This window comes from Ornithorhynchus anatinus, chromosome 15 (assembly GCF_004115215.2).
Source record: "Ornithorhynchus anatinus isolate Pmale09 chromosome 15, mOrnAna1.pri.v4, whole genome shotgun sequence".
NCBI lineage: Eukaryota > Metazoa > Chordata > Mammalia > Monotremata > Ornithorhynchidae > Ornithorhynchus > Ornithorhynchus anatinus.
This window is the reverse complement of record NC_041742.1, coordinates 21384113-21404515: the sequence shown is the minus strand read 5'-3', so window position 1 is coordinate 21404515 and position 20403 is coordinate 21384113. Positions and strand designations below refer to the sequence as shown.

Genomic DNA, 20403 nt, shown 5'->3' with positions numbered 1-20403 from the left:
AAGTAGAAATCCCAGAGGACTCTGGAGGAGCCTTGGTGAAAGAAATATAAGAGGGATGGGGAGTGATCAGGCAGGAAAAGAACAGCCTGAATCCCCAGACAAGGGAATGGTAGATCGTACAGTCCTAGTGGTTAAGGGAGGAGAAGTGCATACTCCTTTCTCCTCTGGTATTTATTTAGCTGTTAGTTACTATATGCCAAGCATGGTGTTGATGCAGGCCAATCAGACCAGTAGAGTGTCTGTCCCATCCAAGAGACCCTATCTAAATGACATCGGACAGAGGAGGAATATGAGGCACAGAGAAGTGGTGTTACTTTACTGAGGTCCCAGAGCAGTTTTGCTTCTAGGGCCAGAACCTGGGTTCCTGATGACTAGTCCTGAGCTCTTTGCACTAGACCACACTACTCCCTCCCATGCCCATCTCCACCTCCATTTACCCACGTACCGCCTCCGGTGGGGGGAAATGGTAGTTGGAGTCTATCCTACCCAGAGTGATAACTGAATGAAATGGGCAGATGAGAGCAAAAGAAGGGATTGGGTCTATCTTTACAGGGTCCCAAAGGAATTGGGATGCACTTTTGAGAAAGCTGTTAGAATTGGGGAGTGGCTGGGATATGGACTGTGTCCAACCTGATCATCTTGTATCTACCCCAGCGCTTAGTACCATGTATGGCATGTCGTTAGCACTTAATTCCATAAAAAAAGGCAGTTTGGCTCAACCTCACCTTGAGTGGCTAAATAATTCAGATGGAAATCTTTAATGAAGGAATTAATGATTTACTCTATAGGTATGATGATATATTATAAAATTGAGGATAAGGCCGGAGAGAACAAAGTTACTAGTCTTCATCTTTTATGAGTTCTAAAAAGCCACTGAAGAGAGAAGGGAAAAAAACTTTATGGCAACAAGCTGTTTGTTTTGGGTGAAGGCCTCTTCAGACGTGCGTGGGATGCACTTGGTTGTTTGGGCTCAGATTACACCCATGAAATATTAACATCAACTCACTCTGAAGGACAAAGAGGGAAGATATCAGCCCTAAGGGAATAGCAGAGCCGACATCCCTGTCGACTGGTTTTTCATGTGGCAGATACCCAGCGGGAAAAATGAACCGCTCGGTGACTGAGTCCAGGTACCAATTCCAGGACACGGTGAATAGCACAATGGCACATCCGACAGCGAGAAAGTTTCCGCCAATGAGGAAGCAGTGGTACAGCTCGGCACCTGGGTCCCTTCTGAACATGCAGATCAGTCCCACAAGTGTAAAAAAAAGACCAACTCCTTCTAGGATTGTAGCTAACAACATTAAGTCTTGATTCAGGCTCAAAGTTGGTGGGAATTCCCAGGACCAGTTCATTCGGACGCAGACTTTTTCTAGGTTAGTGGTAGGGTTCGAAGGATCTCTTGGCAGATAGCAGTAGTTCCAGAGGCCCAACCAAACGGTTGAAATGTTTATGTTGTCATAATGCCATATGCTCCAAGACATGGAGTCGGTGATTAAATTGCAGATGACAAAGCTCACTCCACCAAAGATTATGGCCAGTATGGGGATGGAAATCTCACTGAAGGTAAATGCCATGCTGTGGTCAAAGCAGGGTGGCCAGGTAGAGAAGCGTGGGAAATCTGAAAGAGATAAAACACAGAAAATGGATTATTTTTATTTTACTTGATGATACTAAGTCCACCATATGAACAGAAATGTATTATGAATTCTAAATAAAATGCCAAACACTGTAGCTGAGAACACACACACACAAAAAAAACCCTCAGTGCTCCTTACCCCCTCCCTTCTCCTGTCCTCATTTTAACTTTCCCTCTTTCTCTCTCCATTTTTCTCTTCCCTGACAACTTTTGACTAGGTACACTTAAAGCTCTTAACATTTTTGGAAACTTCACCTTTAGGAATTCTACTTTCTATGCTCCAATTTAAAGAAAAATTGATTCTTTGGTTTAGGTCATTCGGATTGCGATGACACCAGTTAAGAACAAGGTGTGACAGGGCCCAGCGTATCGGCCGTGCACAGATACTGTTAACGAATGCAGTGTTATATCGGGAGCACAGATAAATTAACCCAGTCACATGTGAATGAAAATAGCTGCTTCTTAAGAAATCACCCGCATCCAAAAGAACAGAGTGAGAGGAATAGTAGTGACCAAGCATGCGAAAAAACAGTAACTTGAAGACATTGAAGTAGCAGGGGGAGAGTAGTTCTGGCATGAGGAAAAATGATGTGATAGCTGGTTCTTATTGACTTTTTAAGTTCTACAGTTGGCACAAAGTGTCATGAAAATCTTCAGCTTTCTCTCCAAAGTCCTCGAGTGAGTTGTCCACGTCTGCTGCCTCTGCTTCTTCTCCAGTTCTCTCGACTCCTTATAATCTGGCTTCTGCCCTCCTCGCTCCATGAAAGAGGCCCTCTCTAAGGTCACCTGGGGCCTCTTTCTCCTTGCCACATTCAGTGGCCTGTACTCTATCCTAATCCTCCTGGACCTCTCAGGTGCCTTTGGCACAGTGAATGACCCCCTTCTCATGGTAATACATCCCCTGACCTTGGCTTCACTGATGCTGTCCACTTTTGGTTCTCCTTTTATCTCTCTAGTGATTTCTAAGTCTATTTTACAGACTCCTCTCCTTCTAGACCTCTAACTGTGGGGCCACTCTCAAGGCTCAGTTCTGCATCTCCTTCTATTCTCCATCTATTCTCACTACTTTGGACAAGGTATCCGCTCCCATAGCTTCAACTACCATCTCTATGCAGTTGTTTTGCAGTCTCGCATTTCCTCCTGCCTTGGGGGTATCTCTACTTGGATGCACCGCTGATGCCTCAAACTAAACATTTCTGAAACGGTACTCCCCATCTCACCAAACCCTGTCTTCCCCATCGCTGTAGACAACACCATCATCCTCCCTGTTTGACAAGCCTGGCATCTTGGCATTATCCTGGCCTCATCTATCTTTCAGCCCCCACATTCAGTGCCCCCATATCCTGTCGATTGTGCCTTGACAACATCTCTAGAATCCACCCTTTCCTTTCCATCCAAACTGCTACCGACCTGATCCGAGCAGTTATAACCTGCCTTGATAACTGCATCATTCTCCTCACTGACCAGCCTGCCTCCTGTCTCTCCCCTCTCCAGTCCATACTTAATTTTTCTGAAAAACAATTCAGCTCCTCTCTCCCCATTTCTGAAACACCTCTGATGGTTGCCCATCCACTTCCACGTCCAACAGAAACTCCTTACCATTGGCTCTAAGGCCCTCCATCAGCTCTCCCTCCACCCCTTCTACCTTACATTGCTGATCTGCTACTTCTAGGCAACCTGCACACTTTGCTCCTCTGACGACAACCTACTCACTGTACATTGATCTTGTCCATCCCATCGTCAACCCCTTGCCCAACATCCTCCCTCTTTCTCCATGTCTGACAGAGCACCATTCTTCCCACTTTCAAAGCCATCTTAAAATCATCTATCCTCTAAGAGGCCTTCCCTGACTAAGCTCTCATTTCCCTTACTTGCTCTCCCTTCTGCATTTCCTACACCTGGATCTGTACCCCTTAAGCACCTGATATTCACCCCCACCCAGCCCCACAGTATTTATATACATCTCTTTATACTCTTTCCATTTCCCTTCTTTGCAGTGTATTTTTATGTCTGTCTCCCTCTCTAGGCTGTAAGCTCTTTGTTGATTAAGATCGTGTCGACCAACTCTATTGTACTTTTCCAAGTGCTTAGATCTGAGTCCTGTACCTAATGAGTGCTCAAACACCGCAGATTGATCCAAATCTTATTTAACTCTTATATGATGTTCATCTGGGATAACTAATTCAAGTTATTTTTACTTGAATAGTGGAATTCTTAATAGTGAAATAATGGTATTTACTAAGTACTACTTGGCAAGCACTAGGGTAGATACAAACTAATCAGATTGGACACAATGACCATTTCACACAGGGCTAGCAGTCTAAGAGGAAGGGAGAATAGATATCCTCTCTCCAATTTACCTATGAGGAAATTGATGCCTAGAGAAGTCAAGTGACTTGTCCAGGATCACACAGTAGGCAGGTGGTGCAGTTAAGACTAGAAACTGGGTCTTCTGACTTCCCATCCCGTGTTTTTCCCACTCGGCCACTCTGCCTCTCAAGACGGAGAATTTCACCCCAGCTGAATGAGTGGCTGACACCAGCGGGATAGTGTCTGACTGAAAAGTGACAGTTTTAAAGAAAAGACAACAGTTTCTTGAATCCCTTCTTACTCAACCTATGCAGATGGTACTAAACCAGCTGAACCACCCTTTCTCCACAGCCTTTGCATATCCAGATGGCCCAAGGAAGAGGGTTTGGAAAATCTAAAAGAATACCCAGACTATTAAGCGTCCATTGTCGGCCCTCCAGTTGAGCCAATGGATAACAAGTCCATCTTGTGCCAGAAGAGTTAATGTGAACATGTCAGAGGGTCTTATGGAACAAACTTCCAAAGAAACAAATTTAGTGTTCTTGATTGGCTCCCTGTTTCTATAGCAACCAGGTTAGAATGGCCATTAAAATGAACCATCTAGAATGTTTTTGGAGACGAGCCTGTCCCCATCCCAGGGTGCTGGAAGCTAACAATAAAGGAGTAAAGGGTAAGGTGTGATCTCCCATGTATTTTATTCCATTTATAAAGTGCAAATTTCTGCACAAGGTTTTACCCTGTGGATTTTCCCTGAGGCCAGATATTTTATATTCCTTTTCTTTAGGTAGAGTAACACAGCATCTTTTCCCTCATTCCAATTGTTGACACTTTAAAATATTTTCAAAATATTGCACAAACTGATTACTAGTTGAAGCCTGTACAATCTCTAAATAAAATTAGGAATTTCAGAACTAAATGGATAAATGTAGATTAAGATGGCTATCTAATAGTACACAATTCCTTGATGATTGTCCATTTGCACCCTTTAGTTCCAGACAATTGTGTTCCCATTGGTGGTCTTGTGATTAAAATGAATAATTATAATAGAAAAAAGCCCCAATGAATCAAGACAGTGATTTCTCTTTAACAGCATCTAGCTTAGTTCTTGGCATGTATACAGTCAGTATTTTCCTCTTTGGTAGACTTTTAAGATTTGAGAGTAAACTGTGTCAGTAGATCATATTTATTGAGCACCTATTGTGGGCAGAGTATTGTCCTAATTGCTTGGAAGAGTGCAATTTAGCAAACATATTCCCTGCCCACAACAAACTTAGTCATGTCCAATTGCATAATCTAGGGGGGAGATAGTAATATAAATAAAATTAACAGATATGTACATAAGTGCCATAGAGCTGGAGTGGAGGGTGAATAAAGGCAGCAAGTCAAGGGCATGCAGGAGGGAGTGGGAGAAGAGGAAAGGAGGGCTTAGTCACGGAAGGCCTCTTGGAGGAGATGGACCTTCAACAAGGCTTTAAAGGTGGGGAGAGAAATTGCCTGTCATATATGAAGAAGGGCATTCCAGTCCAGAGGCAGGACGTAAGCAAGAGGTCAGTGGCAAGATAGATGAGATCTGGGTACACTGAGAAGGTTGGTGAAAGGAGAGTGAAGTGTGTGGGCTGGGTGGAGAGTAGCGAGGTGAGGTAGGAGGGGGCAAGGTGATTGAGTGCTTCAAAGGTGATGGTCTGAAAACCAAGTTTTCAATCACCTTTTGACACGGAAAAGGTGGAATTTCATCAAGAGAATATGAATTTTTCCCCACTGGGAATTTGTATTGGAAAAAGTCACATTGCTTACAACAAAATGATTTATTACCTCATATGGTCCAAGCAGATGAAATTTATGTGGATCCTTTAATTTTCAAATAGTAGCATGAGCTTTGATACTCAAAACAAAATGCTGGCCCAGAAATCCCCTTCCAGATGTTAGACAATATTTTAATTCTTGGTAAACACTTTGAAACAAAGAATAACATAAAGTCCACAAAGCAAGCAATAAGAAGGTGGGGTGGGTTTTTTTCACATATTTTACACTAACCAATATTCAGTAGAGCAGGGTGAGGGTGCAAATATTTTCCTTTCCTCTGTGATAAAGTGACTAAAATGAAAGCAACCCGGGCCACATTTTGTCCCCGTACCTAGTAGATGGGCATAGTGCATGAGGGTAAAGGCTGCTGTTTGTGGGTGGGAGAGGTGGTCTGAAGATTCCCAACACTGTGCTTATCACAGGGACTGTACAGAGCACCTGTGGGCAGGAAAGCCTATGGGGGCTGGGACTGGAAGTGGGGACTATCCTGTTCTGGCACTAATTTCTCACTAACGTCAAGCACTCATTTAAGCCCTTGCACTCTTTAACCAAGGCGGCCTTCTGAATGACATTGGTTATTATGCACTTGGAGCCCAGACTCCCTGAGCCCAAGGGACGCCACAGGAAACTTTAGGGCTTGTGTGTGGGGGGGGGGGGGTCTGTAGACCCTCCTCCAACCCCATCCTGGTAGGCCCAATTTCCTCTGGCTGCCTTAGGCTGCTCGAGGGCGCAAGTGGCTGGGCTGCTGTGCTAGCTAGAAAAGGAGTTGTCGTCTGTGCCCACTAGCATGTTCCACAGAGACCAGAGGGCTCCTTTTTGGGCCATGGGTTTTCTTTAAAGTCCCTGAGCGTGTGTTGTTGAGAGACCCAGGGAGGAAGCCTCCTGAAAGGCCTGTGGTCTGCCCAGTCTGGATTTATATCAAAAAAAGCCTGTCCCACATTAATTCTACACAACAAAATGCTCAAGGCACAGCTTAGCTTCCCCCTGTGGCAGGGAAGCCAGCCAAATGGATAGAACCCTACACTGGCAGTGAAGGAGAATGGGAACCAGTGGAAAAGCTACACGAATCCTTCTCTTCATGGTGCTTTCATTGTTTACCTGAGGTTAAGCAACTTTAACGACAGGAGTAGGCAAACTAGTTAGCAGGAAATATTCCATCTTTGCAAGTGAACAGAAGCGTTAAACACTGCTTCCCTGTACGGTTCTGTGGGGCACCTTGGCTCTGCTTCTACGATACTGGTGCCCTAGGGAATTTGTTTGCCTCAGAGATGGAGAGTTATGAGCGTTATGATAGGTAGTTAACCATTCTAATCAAAGAAGATAACACTGGGTGAACTCTCCCCTTGGGCATGGGTTCGGTTGAGAAGGTTGATGTGTCATCAGTCTTCTATGCCGCGCACCCGCTTTGGTTTCAGTGATCACATCTCAGGGCACAATATAGCAACTACTTGGATAACCTTCTGTTAACCATTTTCTTCACATACCCCGTCCAAGCATAGCTTTGCATAGGTGAGAATAGCTTCAATCCTGGTAGACTTCTCTCTTCGACTGCATTGTTTATGATCCTGCCACAAGTTGAATATGATGTGTAGGTGATGCTGATCCTGTTTGAGGATCCAGATATTGACCCTCATGCAGATGTTCTACAAGTTTTTCAATCAGCGAAGGATCATCGATTGCTGTCTTCTTGGCTAAAATTTAAATATTTATATCTCTGAAAATTAGGTCCTGTTCATGTCTGTGAGAATGACCTTGTAGACAAGAGAAGTGGGTGAAGCAGTTGAAATTTGATCAATTCAGTGGCTATTTATTTTGATTGCTCTCCCTGTAAATATTTTAACGTCTCTGTCATTAGAGTGTAAGCCCCCTGTGAACAGGGAATGTGTCACTTCTCTCTCTCATACTTCCCAAGTGCCTAGTTGAGTATGCTGCCCCAAATGGGCCCCAATAAACACTACTCCTTCTGTTAATAATAATAATTGTGGTATTTACAACATCGGTGTAGATCCCCAACCTTGAGCCTCTCGGCATTTCAGAATTTTTAAGTCCTTTCCCCTTAGGCTCTGGTAAAGTGTCTTTATCAGTCATATTTTTTGAGCACTTACTCTCTGCAGAGCACTAAGACTTGGGAGAGTACAACACAACAGAATTCAGACAGTAAGAAAAGGAGGCAGAGCTAATATGCTTCAGAGTTTCAGTCCAACTCTGCTGGCCAATCAATACATCAGAAGCTAATGCTGATTTTATTTGAGAACTGGTTAGATGTTTTCCAAGTAAATGGCACCTCCAGAATGTGGATCCACATCAGTTCATTTCATGAGACTATTATGAAAGGCTTATTTTAAGCAGTTAATTTTAATTAGGACTTTAGATATTTTGACTTAAACTGATCTGAGAGTCGGCACTTTTAAATGGAAAATTCAGTAATAGAACCTGCCTGTTCAGTTTTCTCCTTAAACTCTCATAAAAATGATCACTCCCCACTTTCCTATTCCCTTTCATGGGACATAGAATGTTGTCACAATCAGCTCATGAAGCTGTCAGGTCTGGTCTACAGAGACCACATTTACGATGTCAAAATGATGACAAAGTCATGTCAGTGTAAGCCCGTTCACTGTTAGCAAAACAAATAAAACTAAACTTAAACAGCTTTAATGTTCAAGCATAACTGTCCCCTCCTTCTCTATTTCAAGGAAACCGCTAGTTAGTGCCGCCATCGTTTCGAGAGTTTGGCTTCACTGAGATTTGCCAAAGCTTTGAAGAGACGTAAACACGTCTTCCTTGAATAAAGGTATTCTGTATGGATGAAGTACTATGCATTACAGTGTGGACACTGGATAGTGAAGAGACCTTTAAGGTGTACGTTTTTCTGGGCTTTGGGAGTCTCTGAAAGGGACTTAAGCTTTTGCTCTGGTGCCTAGAACCAGTGTGGCCAAAGTTAAAACCACTGTTGCCTGTTTGAATCACAATTCCCTCGCTTTTGTTGATTTGCTTCAAGAATAATGGCGTTGTTCCCTTTGGTTTTCTGACAGCCCACCACTCTCCCCACCTTCAAAGCTTTTTAAAAATCACATGTCTTCCAAGAGGGCTTCCCCGACTAAGCCCTTATTTCCTCTACTCCCTCTCCCTTGTATGTCACCTGTAGACTCGGAGCAGTACCCTTTTAGCACTTGATATTCACCCCACCCTCGGCCTCACAGCACTTACATATCTGTAATTTATTCATTCACCTGTCTCCTCCTCAAGACCCTAAGCTCCTTGTGGGCAGGGAATGTGTCTTGTCGGCTCAGTTGTATTATACTTTCCCAAGCATTAGTATAGTGTTCTGCACACAGTAAGTGCTCAATAAATAGCATTTATTGATTGTTAGCACTGAAGAAAGACCATAATTATCAAGATCATTAATGGGGAGAGCTAATTGAGTCCCTGAGGTAGAATTCACACGTCACTGTGTCTTGGATCACTTTCACTTTAGACCAGGTGACTTTCAGTGCCCTGGTGTCTTCTCCTGGGACATAGTTCTCCCGTGGACCAGCTCCAGGCTGGATCAGACACTAATTCCCGGGCTGTGCCAGGCTCAAAGAGCAAGGTCCAGGACCCAAGAAAGGACAGAAGAAAAGGGCAAAGAACAGTAAGCTTGGCAGAAGGGTGTGGATAAGGTCACAACAGGGTGATTCCTTGAAGCATTTCTCCCTTTTTGTCTTGGCAAGAGCCCCGTTAAATTATCGCGTATAACTCTAGGCTCCTATTTGGAAAATAGACTTTTTTGAGTTAAGGCTAAGGAACTGGTTTTATCTAGTCTAGCAAAGAGAAAGGTGAAGGTTCACTTAATAATAAAAGGGACTTGGAGTACCATGGTAAGGGTAGACAGGTTGTGCCCAGTTTTTCTAGACAAACTAGAACGTTAAGTAGTAAATGGCATGACCAATGGAAGTAACTCGGATCTGCGAATCAGGAGATCTGGATTCCAATTTTGACTCTGCCTATTACCTGCTGTGTGACCGTAAGCAAGTCACCTGACTTCTCTGTAATTCAGTTTCCTCTTCTGTAAAATGAGGATAAAATACCTGTTCTCCCTCCCCTTCCCTTATAATCTGAGTCTTTGGTGGGATAGGTCTCTGAGCCCCACCAGCTTGTCTTGTATCAGTCCTAGGGCTTAGCACAGTGCTTGGCACATAGCACTTAACAAATATCTATCATTATTATTGCTCAAACTGAAAGCACCAAACAGAGCTTTAGGTTCTCTTTAAATGTGGATTTCTTAGAACTGAAGGTTTTTAAATCTAAGAATGAGAGCTGCTATAGAGTTCTTCACTTGATGTCTTTAAAAGCATCGGAGGGTAGCATCTCATCTGTCTAGGCTTGGTCCTTTCTGAAGGGACAGACACTGCCTCCTGCTTGGATTCTAGGACACAAGGACAGCAGACGGGGAAGTACAGCCATGCTTTATTGGCACGAATTAAATGAGGGGCCCAGCTCCAGGGAAGAGCGTTCATCTTCGTTGTTTTGTTTGTTATTTTGTTTAATGCTGAAAAATTCAGTAATTGTTCACTCTGCATTCCAAGGGTGTCTTTTTCCGAATGGATAGCTCACGAGGCCACCCAAGTACTTCTCAGTTTATTACTGCACGTAAGCTATCATTTCACGGTGTGATGCTTGGATACGACACTACAGGGCAAACGATGTTAAGCGGCGTTAAGCATAATGAGCCCAGCTGGTATTCCGTTATAAAGTCCTCATACTCATTCATGCAAAAGAAATTCAGGAAAACATACACCAGGAAAGCCCTTGTGGACGGGGAACGTTTTTACCAACTCTGTTGTGTTGTTCTCTCCCAAACTCTTAGTACAGTGTTCTGCACACAGAAAGTGCTCAGTAAACATCACTGATTGATGAATTGAGGTGTCACTGTTGAAATCTTGGGTGCACTGCATGATGCCTTGCTTTCATTTGGGAGGTGGAAGGTAGTGTTGGGAATGAAGAATTGATGTTAGGCACTTTGGGAGGACAAAGGTAGTCACTAGCTACTTAGCTTTCCAATTGCAGGAATTCTGATGAGTCTTCAAGGATTCAGCGTCGCTACCCACTGCACTACTGTGGATTGAAGTCTCCTGTGACAATCATTTTGACAGATTTGGGAGTGTTGTCATCAGTGGTATTCAGTGTTTAGGATGTGCAGAGCACTCAACTAAGCACTTGGGAGACAATACAAAGGGGTCAGCAGACGTGTTCCCTGCCCCCTTGCAAGGAGCCAATCTAGGGATTTGTAGAATTTCTCTTTATCTTATGGAGGTTTGTCTTTGTTGGGGGATAGGCAGGAATGATGGTCACAAAGCACATTTGCTTCAGAAGCAGGGGAAGGAGAATCAACAGGTCATCCGAAGTTTTCAGACAAAAATGCTTACCCAGATGAGTGGATGCTTGCCAATGAATGGAGTTTTGCAGATTGTACCACAGGTAAAAAGGATAAGCACTGCTTTAAATGGGGGGGAAGAGAGTATTTTTCCTGTTCTTTGGAGAAATTTCCCCAAAAGATCAGTTATTCCCCCAGAAACCTTTAGTTAAGTCCCCTTTACACCCTACAAACATGAGTGTCACATCTGAACAATATTCCAATTGTTTTACTTTTATAAAGAAATAAAGATGGCAGGAAACATCTGGTAGTTAATATTTAATTCATTTTCTCACAGCACTTTTTCATGGGAAAAAGGGAGTGGAATACAATCCATCCCTTGGGAGAGTCCTGTGCAAGTGACAGGTGTGTGCTTCCTAACGAGGAACTGTTTGACACTCCTCCTTCTTCCAAGTGCAGCTGGAAGTGTAGTCATCTGGCAACAAAGAGGAAAGGACAGAAAAGCTGTCTAGGGAATGGAAGTTTTGGCATCTAAGATTGGCGCAACTTGAAGTGACCAATTTGTTGGAGCAATACTTATCCTGATTACTTGGTGTAATTTCCTGCAGTGCCTTTTATTAGTCTGTAACCATGACAGCTTTCTACATCTTGAAGGTTCTTATTTAGCTAGAGGTTGTAAACTGGAGTTAGGTCTATTCATTTTTTAAGGAAATATAGGAATTGGTGGAAAATGGAGAAGGCAGTAGGCCTGGCAGTCAAGAGACCTGGTTCTAATACCAGTCCCACCACTTGCCTGCTTTGTGACCTTGGCTAAGCCACTTAGGCTTCCTTGAGTCTCAGTTTTCTCCTCTGTAAAATGGGCATTCAGTAGCTGTTCTCCTTTAGATTGCGAGCCCCATGTGAGACAAGGATTGGATTTGACGTCACTGTGATTGCCCCAGTGCCTAGAATCACGCCTGTTATAGTTGTAAGTGCTTAACAGATTCCAAAATTATTATTTTGCTCTTGTTGCCTAAAATATGTTTTGCTTGATGATTTCAAATTATTTTTCCACACATTCTAAGGGCAGGATATGTTGTTTGCCTGGTCTTTGACATATATCCAAAAGTCCTTTCACAAGCATTGTTTGAATTCAGGCACTGTGCAGTGGTTAATAAGTCTTTTTAAAGGATGACTCTTTTTTGGAGATATCTCTTAGCTGAGCCAAGACAAGAGATAAAGGACAAGAGAGAGAAATGATCTCCTCTTATATTTACCTTCAGTTTTGTCTGATAATCTATGAACTAAGTGCTTCCCAAGTACCAGAGAGGAGTGCTTTGTCCAGATGGTCAAATCTGAGCCCCAGGAATAGCTGCAAGGTATATGATTAGACTTTTTTAAATGGGTATTGGATAAACCACTTCTCAATACTGTCTTTTAATTGCTAATCCCCATTATAGCTCCCAGCAAAGACCGCGAGATGATCTTCCTCTTCCTCAGTGATTGCAATTAGTTGCAGTTCCTTAGGTATATGTACCTTGTTTTCAAGGACGTGTACCTTGCATTATTGGTAGACGATCTAAGAGTTTAGAATTCAGTGTACAGGATCACTGATTGTGGGCCAGTAAAGCTTAGGTTACCCAGCGGTCAATATGAGCATCCACTCTTTCCATGCTCCCTTCCTCGACCCCTGCGTTCCTCCACTGAGGCACAGAAAAGTTATGTGCCTTAACCAAAGTCACACAGCAGGTCAGTGGAAGAGGTGGGATTAGAACCCAAGTTTTTTAGAAGGTAATCACCAAGGGAGAGGAACCGTCAAGCAGTCACTTGTACTTATTGAGCGCTCTCTGTGTTGCAGAGCCCTGTACTAAGTATTTGGGAGAGTAAAAATAATATGACACATTGCCTGCCCACAGGGAGTTTACAGTCAGTTCCAGTTCTCCCCTGATAATTCTTTCCCAGTGCTTATTACAGTGCTTAATAAATAGAATAACTGCTACTCCCCCTGCCTCCCATCCTGCGTTTTTTCCACCAAGTCACGCTGCCTCCCTACATTGGACTCATGGCTCATTTTAAGAAAGTCATCTCTGAGCATATTTCTAAATGGTGGATTATTACGATTCCCATCATTCTTGTGAGGTCCAGGAGGGAGAGAGCACGATTAGGGATTTGATTAAGGTCAGCACCTCCCTTTGAAATCGCCCCCGTCACCTTGCTCATTTTAATTTCACATAATTCCACTGAAAGATGTTGATTCTCATCTTGTGTATCTTAATGCGTTGAGCTAATCCAAATAAGCCATTGGGTTAAGCCTGAAACGATGAGGTTTCGCTCCCTTTAATTTGCAGATGACCTCAGGAGGGTGGAATCTCCAGTTTCCAGTCACTCTCTAGTAGCGATAACCGATGAGCAGGAAAGAACTTGTTGAGCTCCTGTTCCTGACCTGAGCTGAAGTGCTGTCCCTTATCACTCCCGGGCCACTCCATGACACTAAGGAAATACATTTTCACGGGATATAAACTTGGCAATGGTATTGGTAATTGCTGTTTATATGTTGCTCAGATCCACTTCTCTCTTCCCGGTCGTCTATAGCCTCCGCCTGTGCAGGTCTGGAATGCCATGCGCGTGAAGAATGTGCCCTTGTCCCCGGCTGAAATTTCAAGGCAGTTGCTCTTTGACCCTCTTTTATAAGATAATTGAAGGGAAAGCTTGTGGTTTTGTCTTTGTCATTTTGGCTTCATTCCCCAGTAGAAGCAGGAGAGTAGCATGCTCTCAGATGGATTCTGTTCAAAGGAAGAGTTAATGAAAAGGTGTTTTGACTTTATCATTTTGATTAAACACTTTGCCTTTCCTTCGAAAGAGACCCCAGAAGGTCACCGAATGACTTAACTTGCAAGGATTGTATTTCTCCTGAAGCAGAAAGAGGAAAGGGAATTAGATTACCAAAGCAGACCTGGCTTTTCCCTCTTTCTCCTTCCCAAGTGGGGGAGCATAATCTGTTCAAATATTGCACTTGGTGTTTGGCAAAAATCGGACCTACTGACCTTTTGGGTATTCACAAGGAAATTGATCTTTTTTAACCCTCTCTCACATAAGCAACATGGCCGGGGAGGCAGAGGACCTGGGTTCTAATCCCAGCTCTGCCACTAATCTGCTGGGTGGCCTTGGGCATCTACTCTGATGCTTAGTTCAGTTCTTGGCATAATTATTGAGAAGCAGCGTGGTTCAGTGGAAAAAACATGAGCTTAGAAGACAGAGGTTATGGGTTTTTATCCCAGTGCTGCTATTTGTCAGCTGTGTGACTTTGGGCAAGTCACTTAAATTCTCTGTGCCTCAGTTACCTCATCTGTAAAATGGGGATTAAGACTGTGAGCCCCACATGGGACAACCTGATTACCTTGTACCTACCCCAGCCCTTAGAACAGGGCTTGGCACATAGTAAGTGCTTAAAAATACCATCATTATTATTATCATTTATTATAAGTACTACACTTGGCATATATACACATCATATATACCGATTTGTACTAAGCACAGGGGTAAATGCAAGATAATCAGCTGCCTAACAGTTCTCGTCCCACACAGGACTCACAGTCCAAGTAGGATGGAGAACAGATATTAAATCCCCATTTTCCGATGAGTAAACTGAGACACGGAGAAGTTGTGTCTTTCCCAAGGTCACACAGCAGGCCAGTGACAGACAGGATTAGAATCCAGGTCCTCCAACTCCCAGGCTCACACTGTTTACACCAGGCCACCCTAACTTCAATTCAGTGATTTCTCTTGAAATAGTTTTATTTAGAGTTCAGCAACTCTAAAAGTCAAGGTAAAGAAATGATTTAATAATGTTGGTATTTGTTAAGCGCTTACTATGTGCAGAGCACTGTTCTAAGCGCTGGGGTAGACACGGGGGAATCGGGTTGTCCCACGTGGGGCTCACAGTCTTCATCCCCATTTTACAGATGAGGGAACTGAGGCACAGAGAAGTGAAGTGACTCGCCCACAGTCACACAGCCGACAAGTGGCAGAGCTGGGATTCGAACTCATGAGCCCTGACTCCAAAGCCCGTGCTCTTTCCACTGCGCCACGCTGATTTCCATCTGCAGTGATCGATGATGCGCAGTCATCTTCAGTGAAGGATTTGCCAATCTACCAACTAGATCACCACATTTCAGGCATCATGATAGAATGTTGGAGGAAGAGAGATTCTAGAAACTATATCTATGTAAATAATATATATACTCATTGTGGGCAGGGAATGTGTATGTTGTATTATACTTTCCCAAGCACTGAGTTCAGTGCTCTGCACACAGTAAGTGCTCAATAAATATGATTTAATGAGGATACATAATGTATATGAATAATTGATTTGTCCCCAGAAGGAGTGTGACTCAGTAAGTAGTATTTATTGAGTGCTTACCGACTGCAGAGCGTTAGACTAAGTGCTTGGGAAGCTCGGAGATGCAATCCCACCCATAAGGAGCTTACAGTCCAAAAGAAGAGACACACATTGAAATAGACTGGGGCTAGGGGATATAGTACTTCTGTAAGAATATTGACTTCAGTATTTTAGGGCTGGAGAGTGTATAAAAAGGCTTAAGAGGTACACAGTCAGTGCACTGTCGATGGAGATGCGAGGTCGGCTCGGCGGGGGATAGTCTGGAAAGTCTACTTGGATGAGATGTGATTTTAGAGGGGTTTTGAAGGTGGGGAGAGTGGTAGGTGAGAGGATGCGGGCGAGAGAGGCACCGTGCAAACCACTAGCACAAATAATCAGTCCCTTCAGGTCGGTCCTTGGGCCTGAAATCTCTGGACCGAGGCTCATCCATCATCTTCAACGGGCGACTCCGTGGTTAGTTTCACGATGGGTGGTGACGGCGGGAATGAATCGGTGGCAGGTACCAGTGGAACCGGTGTACTTGTTAGCAAGTTCAACTCAGGTGACAAAGGAGTTAGGGGAAAGATAACTGTAATAAAGGCTAGGAGAGCCTCTCAACATTAATGTACTTTTCTGGAAAATGGCTTGGTATTACTAGCCTTAGATGGGGTCTGACGAATTAAGGCCTGCATGGTTGTGATGAGTCAGCTGATCTTGAAGTGCACACGTTGTAAAGTATTTTGGCTCCCTTAGAGGTGGAAAAAATTACGGGCTTATTTTACAGCAGAAACTATGAAGTGGGTACTAATAATGTCACTCATTCACATCTCCAGACTCTACAAAATGACGTTTAGGGTAATGGGTTCTGCAGGTAGTGTAGCAGTGTCAGACACACGCAAGACAAGAAATGTCAGACACACGCAAGACAAGAACCAGATCTGGGGAGGGGAGGAGGAGGAGGGTTTGACCAGGTGCTCATTGGCGATAGGAAAGCCATCATTGAGAAGAAAAATCCTCCACAAAGAGTGCTCAGTTGTCAAACGTTTAATAGTAAATTTTACCTGCAAATGTAGATACCCAAGACTGGGTGCCATCATTTTCTTCTTCAGGTTGGAGGGTCTCAGACAGCTCCATTATCTGCTAATGAGGCGCCGTCGTGATTTTTGAGGAATCTGTCAAATCTCGGAGGGTCAAGGGTTTTCCATTTTTCTCTGCCTTTTTGAACAGTCAGATGGAAGAGGGAAAAAAATAAATCCAGGGAGTGAAGAGAGTCTAGGGTCTGAACGAAAATCCTGATCGTTTCGAGGTAGCGCGTGGTCACCGCATGAACTATACAATCACCGACTTGAACTGCTTCTGACAGGGAAACAATCGGGTAGGAGTCTGGATCTGCAAAGTCTAAGCAGAGGTGCCATGACGGAGCCCAAGGCCCATTTCATTAGTGCAGTGGTGGTGACACACTATCATAAATCCCTTCCTCTCCCCAGAAATGTCTTTTTTTGAGTTAATTTACAAGGACAAAAGTTTTTCCAAGTCTCTCATCAGAATCCTATCAGCTTTTTCAGTTTTAGCGATAGCCCTTTTGTTCCCCTGTTATTGCCGCATTTTGTAGTCGTCTTGGTGGATTCTAAGAAATGCCGCATTTAAAATTTTTATATATTTAGAAAGTCCATTCCCCATCTACATGTTGCGGGGGTGGGGGGAGATGTGTGTATATGTATCTGTGTGTGTGTCTTGTTCATTTGTTAAGATGGCATGACTGGCCATAGAGCCTAACTTTATGGGTGGGAACAGTTGAAAAGAACTTGGGTCATGCATCTACTTAATAATGGTAATACTAACAGTATACTCTTAAGTGCTGACTGTGTCAAGCACTGTGTTAAGCTCGGGTTAGATACAGGATGATCAGATAAGGCGCAGTCTTTGACACACATGGGACTAAGTCTGAGGGGCAAGGAGGCAAGAATGTACATCTTTTTGAATTTCAGTCAAAAATAGGAATGCAGTTATTCTCACAAAGTTCTCTCCTATATGAGGGCCAGCTTCGTTTCACCTCCTAGATGTTTCCTTCAGTAAATTGAGGTAAAGAGAGCCACAAATGACTAGACCACTGTGCTGTGCACACAGTAAGCACTCAATAAATATGATTGAATGAATGAATGAGTGACAGCAGAATATCGTTAATGCTACAACAGCTGAAGTGCTTGCTATGTTCCAGTTCTAGTGTAGATAAAATACAATCATATCCATCTTGGCCCCTGCACCTCATGGGGCTCACAGTCGAGTGAGGAGAGGAGAAGAGGAATCTCATACCCATTTTACAGAGAAGTTAAGTGACTCGTCCAAGGTCGTACAGCAGGCAACTGAAGGATCTGACTAACTCCTAGTCCTGTGCTCTGTCCATTTGGCCACACTGTGCCACAGGGAATGATCCTTGATTGCGGGCAGGGAAGATGTCTGTTGTTACAGTGTACTCTCCCAAGAGCTTAGTGCAGTGCTTAGTACGCAGTAAGTGCTCAGGAAATACGATTGAATGAATAGTGAATGAATGGCTATTTGGCATTTTCTTCTGTAACTTAAGTTCAGAAGAGAAAACATATTAACTATGCCAGAGAAAAACACTAGTCTGGACATGGTGAGGCCTGTAGCTTGGATGACTCATGAGTGAGTTTCCCCATCAGCAGTGTCTTTGAATGTGAAAGACAACTACATAATAATAATAACCGTGGTATTTGTTAATCGCTTACTATGTGTTGAGCACTGTTCTAAGCGCTGGGGTAGGTGCAAGGTAATCAGGTTGTCCCACGGGTGGCTCACAGTGTTAATCAGCGTGGCTCAGTGGAAAGAGCCTGGGCTTCGGAATCAGAGGTCATGGGTTCGATTCCCGGCTCTGCCACTTGTCAGCTGTGTGACTGTGAGCAAGTCACTTAACTTCTCTGTGCCTCAGTGACCTCATCTGTAAAATGGGGGTTAACTGTGAGCCTCACTTGGGACAACCTGATGACCCTGTATCTCCCCCCAGCGCTTAGAACAGTGCTCTGCACATAGTAAGTGCTTAACAACTACCAATATCATCATTATTATTATTAATCCCCACTTTACAGGTTAGGTAACTAAGGCACAGAGAAGTTAAGCAGCTTGCCCAAGGTCACCCAGCAGACAAGTGGCAAAGCGGGGACTAGAACCCACATCTTCTGACTCTCAAGCCCCTACTCTTTCCACCTAGCCACACTGCTTCCATAACTTGGATGATAGGATCAGAATGCAAAGTATGGTAAGTTGAAAAAATAGAAAGAAAGAAAATGAGGGTAAATACCGTCAAGTACAGGGGAGCTTATTTGGGGAGCAAAAGCAGTATATAAGGAGAGAATGACTGGGCAAGTTGAGCTGAGAAAGAGCTAGGGCTCGTAGTTCAGCCAAACTTTGAAAATTGAAGTGCCATAGAAATGTATGCGAAATTGTCACTGCTAATGATGAGTGCTTTACCTTGGCTCTTATGACTGACAAGCAGTTGAAACGCACACTGTGTGCATGCACAGATTGTTCTCAACCATGATGATGACCATTGCATTTACAGCAGCTGTTGCTGTTTGCAAAAGTTCCCCTTGCTCTTCTAATCTTCCCTAAACCCCTCCTCAAGGAAAGTAGTCTCTCTCCAGATTACAGTATGCTAGGCTCAACTGTAGTCTTGGGTTTTCTTCCAATAATCTGCTGCCAAGGCACATTCTTTGAGGCTTTATGTTTCACTCTTTCTTTAAAGCATTTGTTCTGCCCTCCCAGCTTGGTTAGGCCCCTTGTTGGTTCACCAAATGCCAGCTGTTGCTTATCCTGCCAACATTCATTCTCCTCACATGAGTCATCCAGCAGAGCTGGGTGCCAGTGAGCCGTGGCTCAATGTGAGTGGGCTGCCTGCATTCTGACCTTTCACTCTTGGTCACTTTTGTTCTCCCTGATGATGTTTTGGGTGGCTTGTAAGTGAAACCGCTTGAGATGGTGGGTGGAATTTTGGTGATAAGACCCGCTCTCCCAGCACAGTAGAAATGCATCCACTACCCCAGCTTTGTAGACCTTCAATCTGGGAGGAGACTTCTCTAAATGAAACAAGGGCTGGGGTTCCTTGATGCAACAGGACTAATCTGGTATTGCTTTGGAGCTCTCATATTGGTTGCTTAAGTGAAGAAATTCTCCCTACATAGTCCCGGTCAGTAGTTTCTGAGAGTGTGCTTAGTTTTTACTTGTGAGGCATCCACCAAAAACCTGCAGGTAACTCTCTCATGTTATACTCTCCCAAGAACTTAATACAGTGCCCCGTACACGGTAAGCCCTCAGTAAATATTATTGTTTGATTGCTCAGAAAGAGTTCGAGTGACAAGTTGATAAAAGGGTGGAATCTAAAGAAGCTTGTAGTTATTTAGCCTGAGCAGCGATTCTATAACCAAGTTGAAAAACACGAAGCACTATTAACTGTTTTCTTGTTTACCTTGACGACAGAAGGAAACAAAATGGTTAAGCCACATGGATGAAAGATTTCTGTTAGATAAGAGGAAGACTATAAGACAGAGGGTCCAGCCGCCTGGACTGATGTAGATGAGGGAATACAAGATGATTTTGCAAGATTACTGCTAGACTTGGGAAACTATAAAATTGAATTGGGAAAATGAAGTTAGAGAGAATGAGCAGGAGCAGTGGCCATATCTGAAGTAAAGTGTCTCCACTGCCAACTGTCTTTATTTTGCTAATTCACCAATCACAAGCCATAGAGGACGTGGCCAGAAAGAGAGCCAAAGAAATGTGTGATGGTTGACTGGGATCACTATAGCTAAAGGGCTGTGGATTGTAATAAACCTTGGAATGGGCTGTTGAGTCCTAATATAAAAGAATCTTTCCTTTTGGGGGTTATGAGTGTTTTTGGAAGAAAACGGGGAGGACAGATAATAATGT

At 43.6% G+C, this 20403-nt stretch overlaps 2 protein-coding genes across 8 annotated transcripts in view; one reads left to right on the top strand and one right to left on the bottom strand.

Annotated features, from left to right (window-relative positions):
- Positions 1–20403, top strand: part of MID1 (midline 1) — a 353265-nt gene that overhangs the window by 5085 nt on the left and 327777 nt on the right. For 3 of the 7 annotated variants that reach the window (XM_007670378.3, XM_007670375.3, XM_029079658.2), the window contains exons 1-2: positions 4461–4619; positions 8446–8543. The exons of 3 other annotated variants lie outside the window; for them this stretch is intronic. The gene's annotated coding sequence lies outside the window, so the exon portion shown is untranslated. Of the gene's footprint in view, positions 1–4460; positions 4620–8445; positions 8544–20403 lie in introns of those variants that run through there. One more of the 7 variants, XM_007670376.3, reaches the window with a different exon arrangement.
- Positions 727–4474, bottom strand: LOC103170850. The gene is made up of 2 exons (XM_007670373.2): positions 4356–4474; positions 727–1621 (listed from the first exon to the last, which is right to left on the bottom strand). Exon 2 carries the CDS (start codon positions 1575–1577, stop codon positions 936–938), a length of 642 nt encoding a protein of 213 aa, XP_007668563.1. The 5' UTR covers positions 1578–1621; positions 4356–4474; the 3' UTR covers positions 727–935.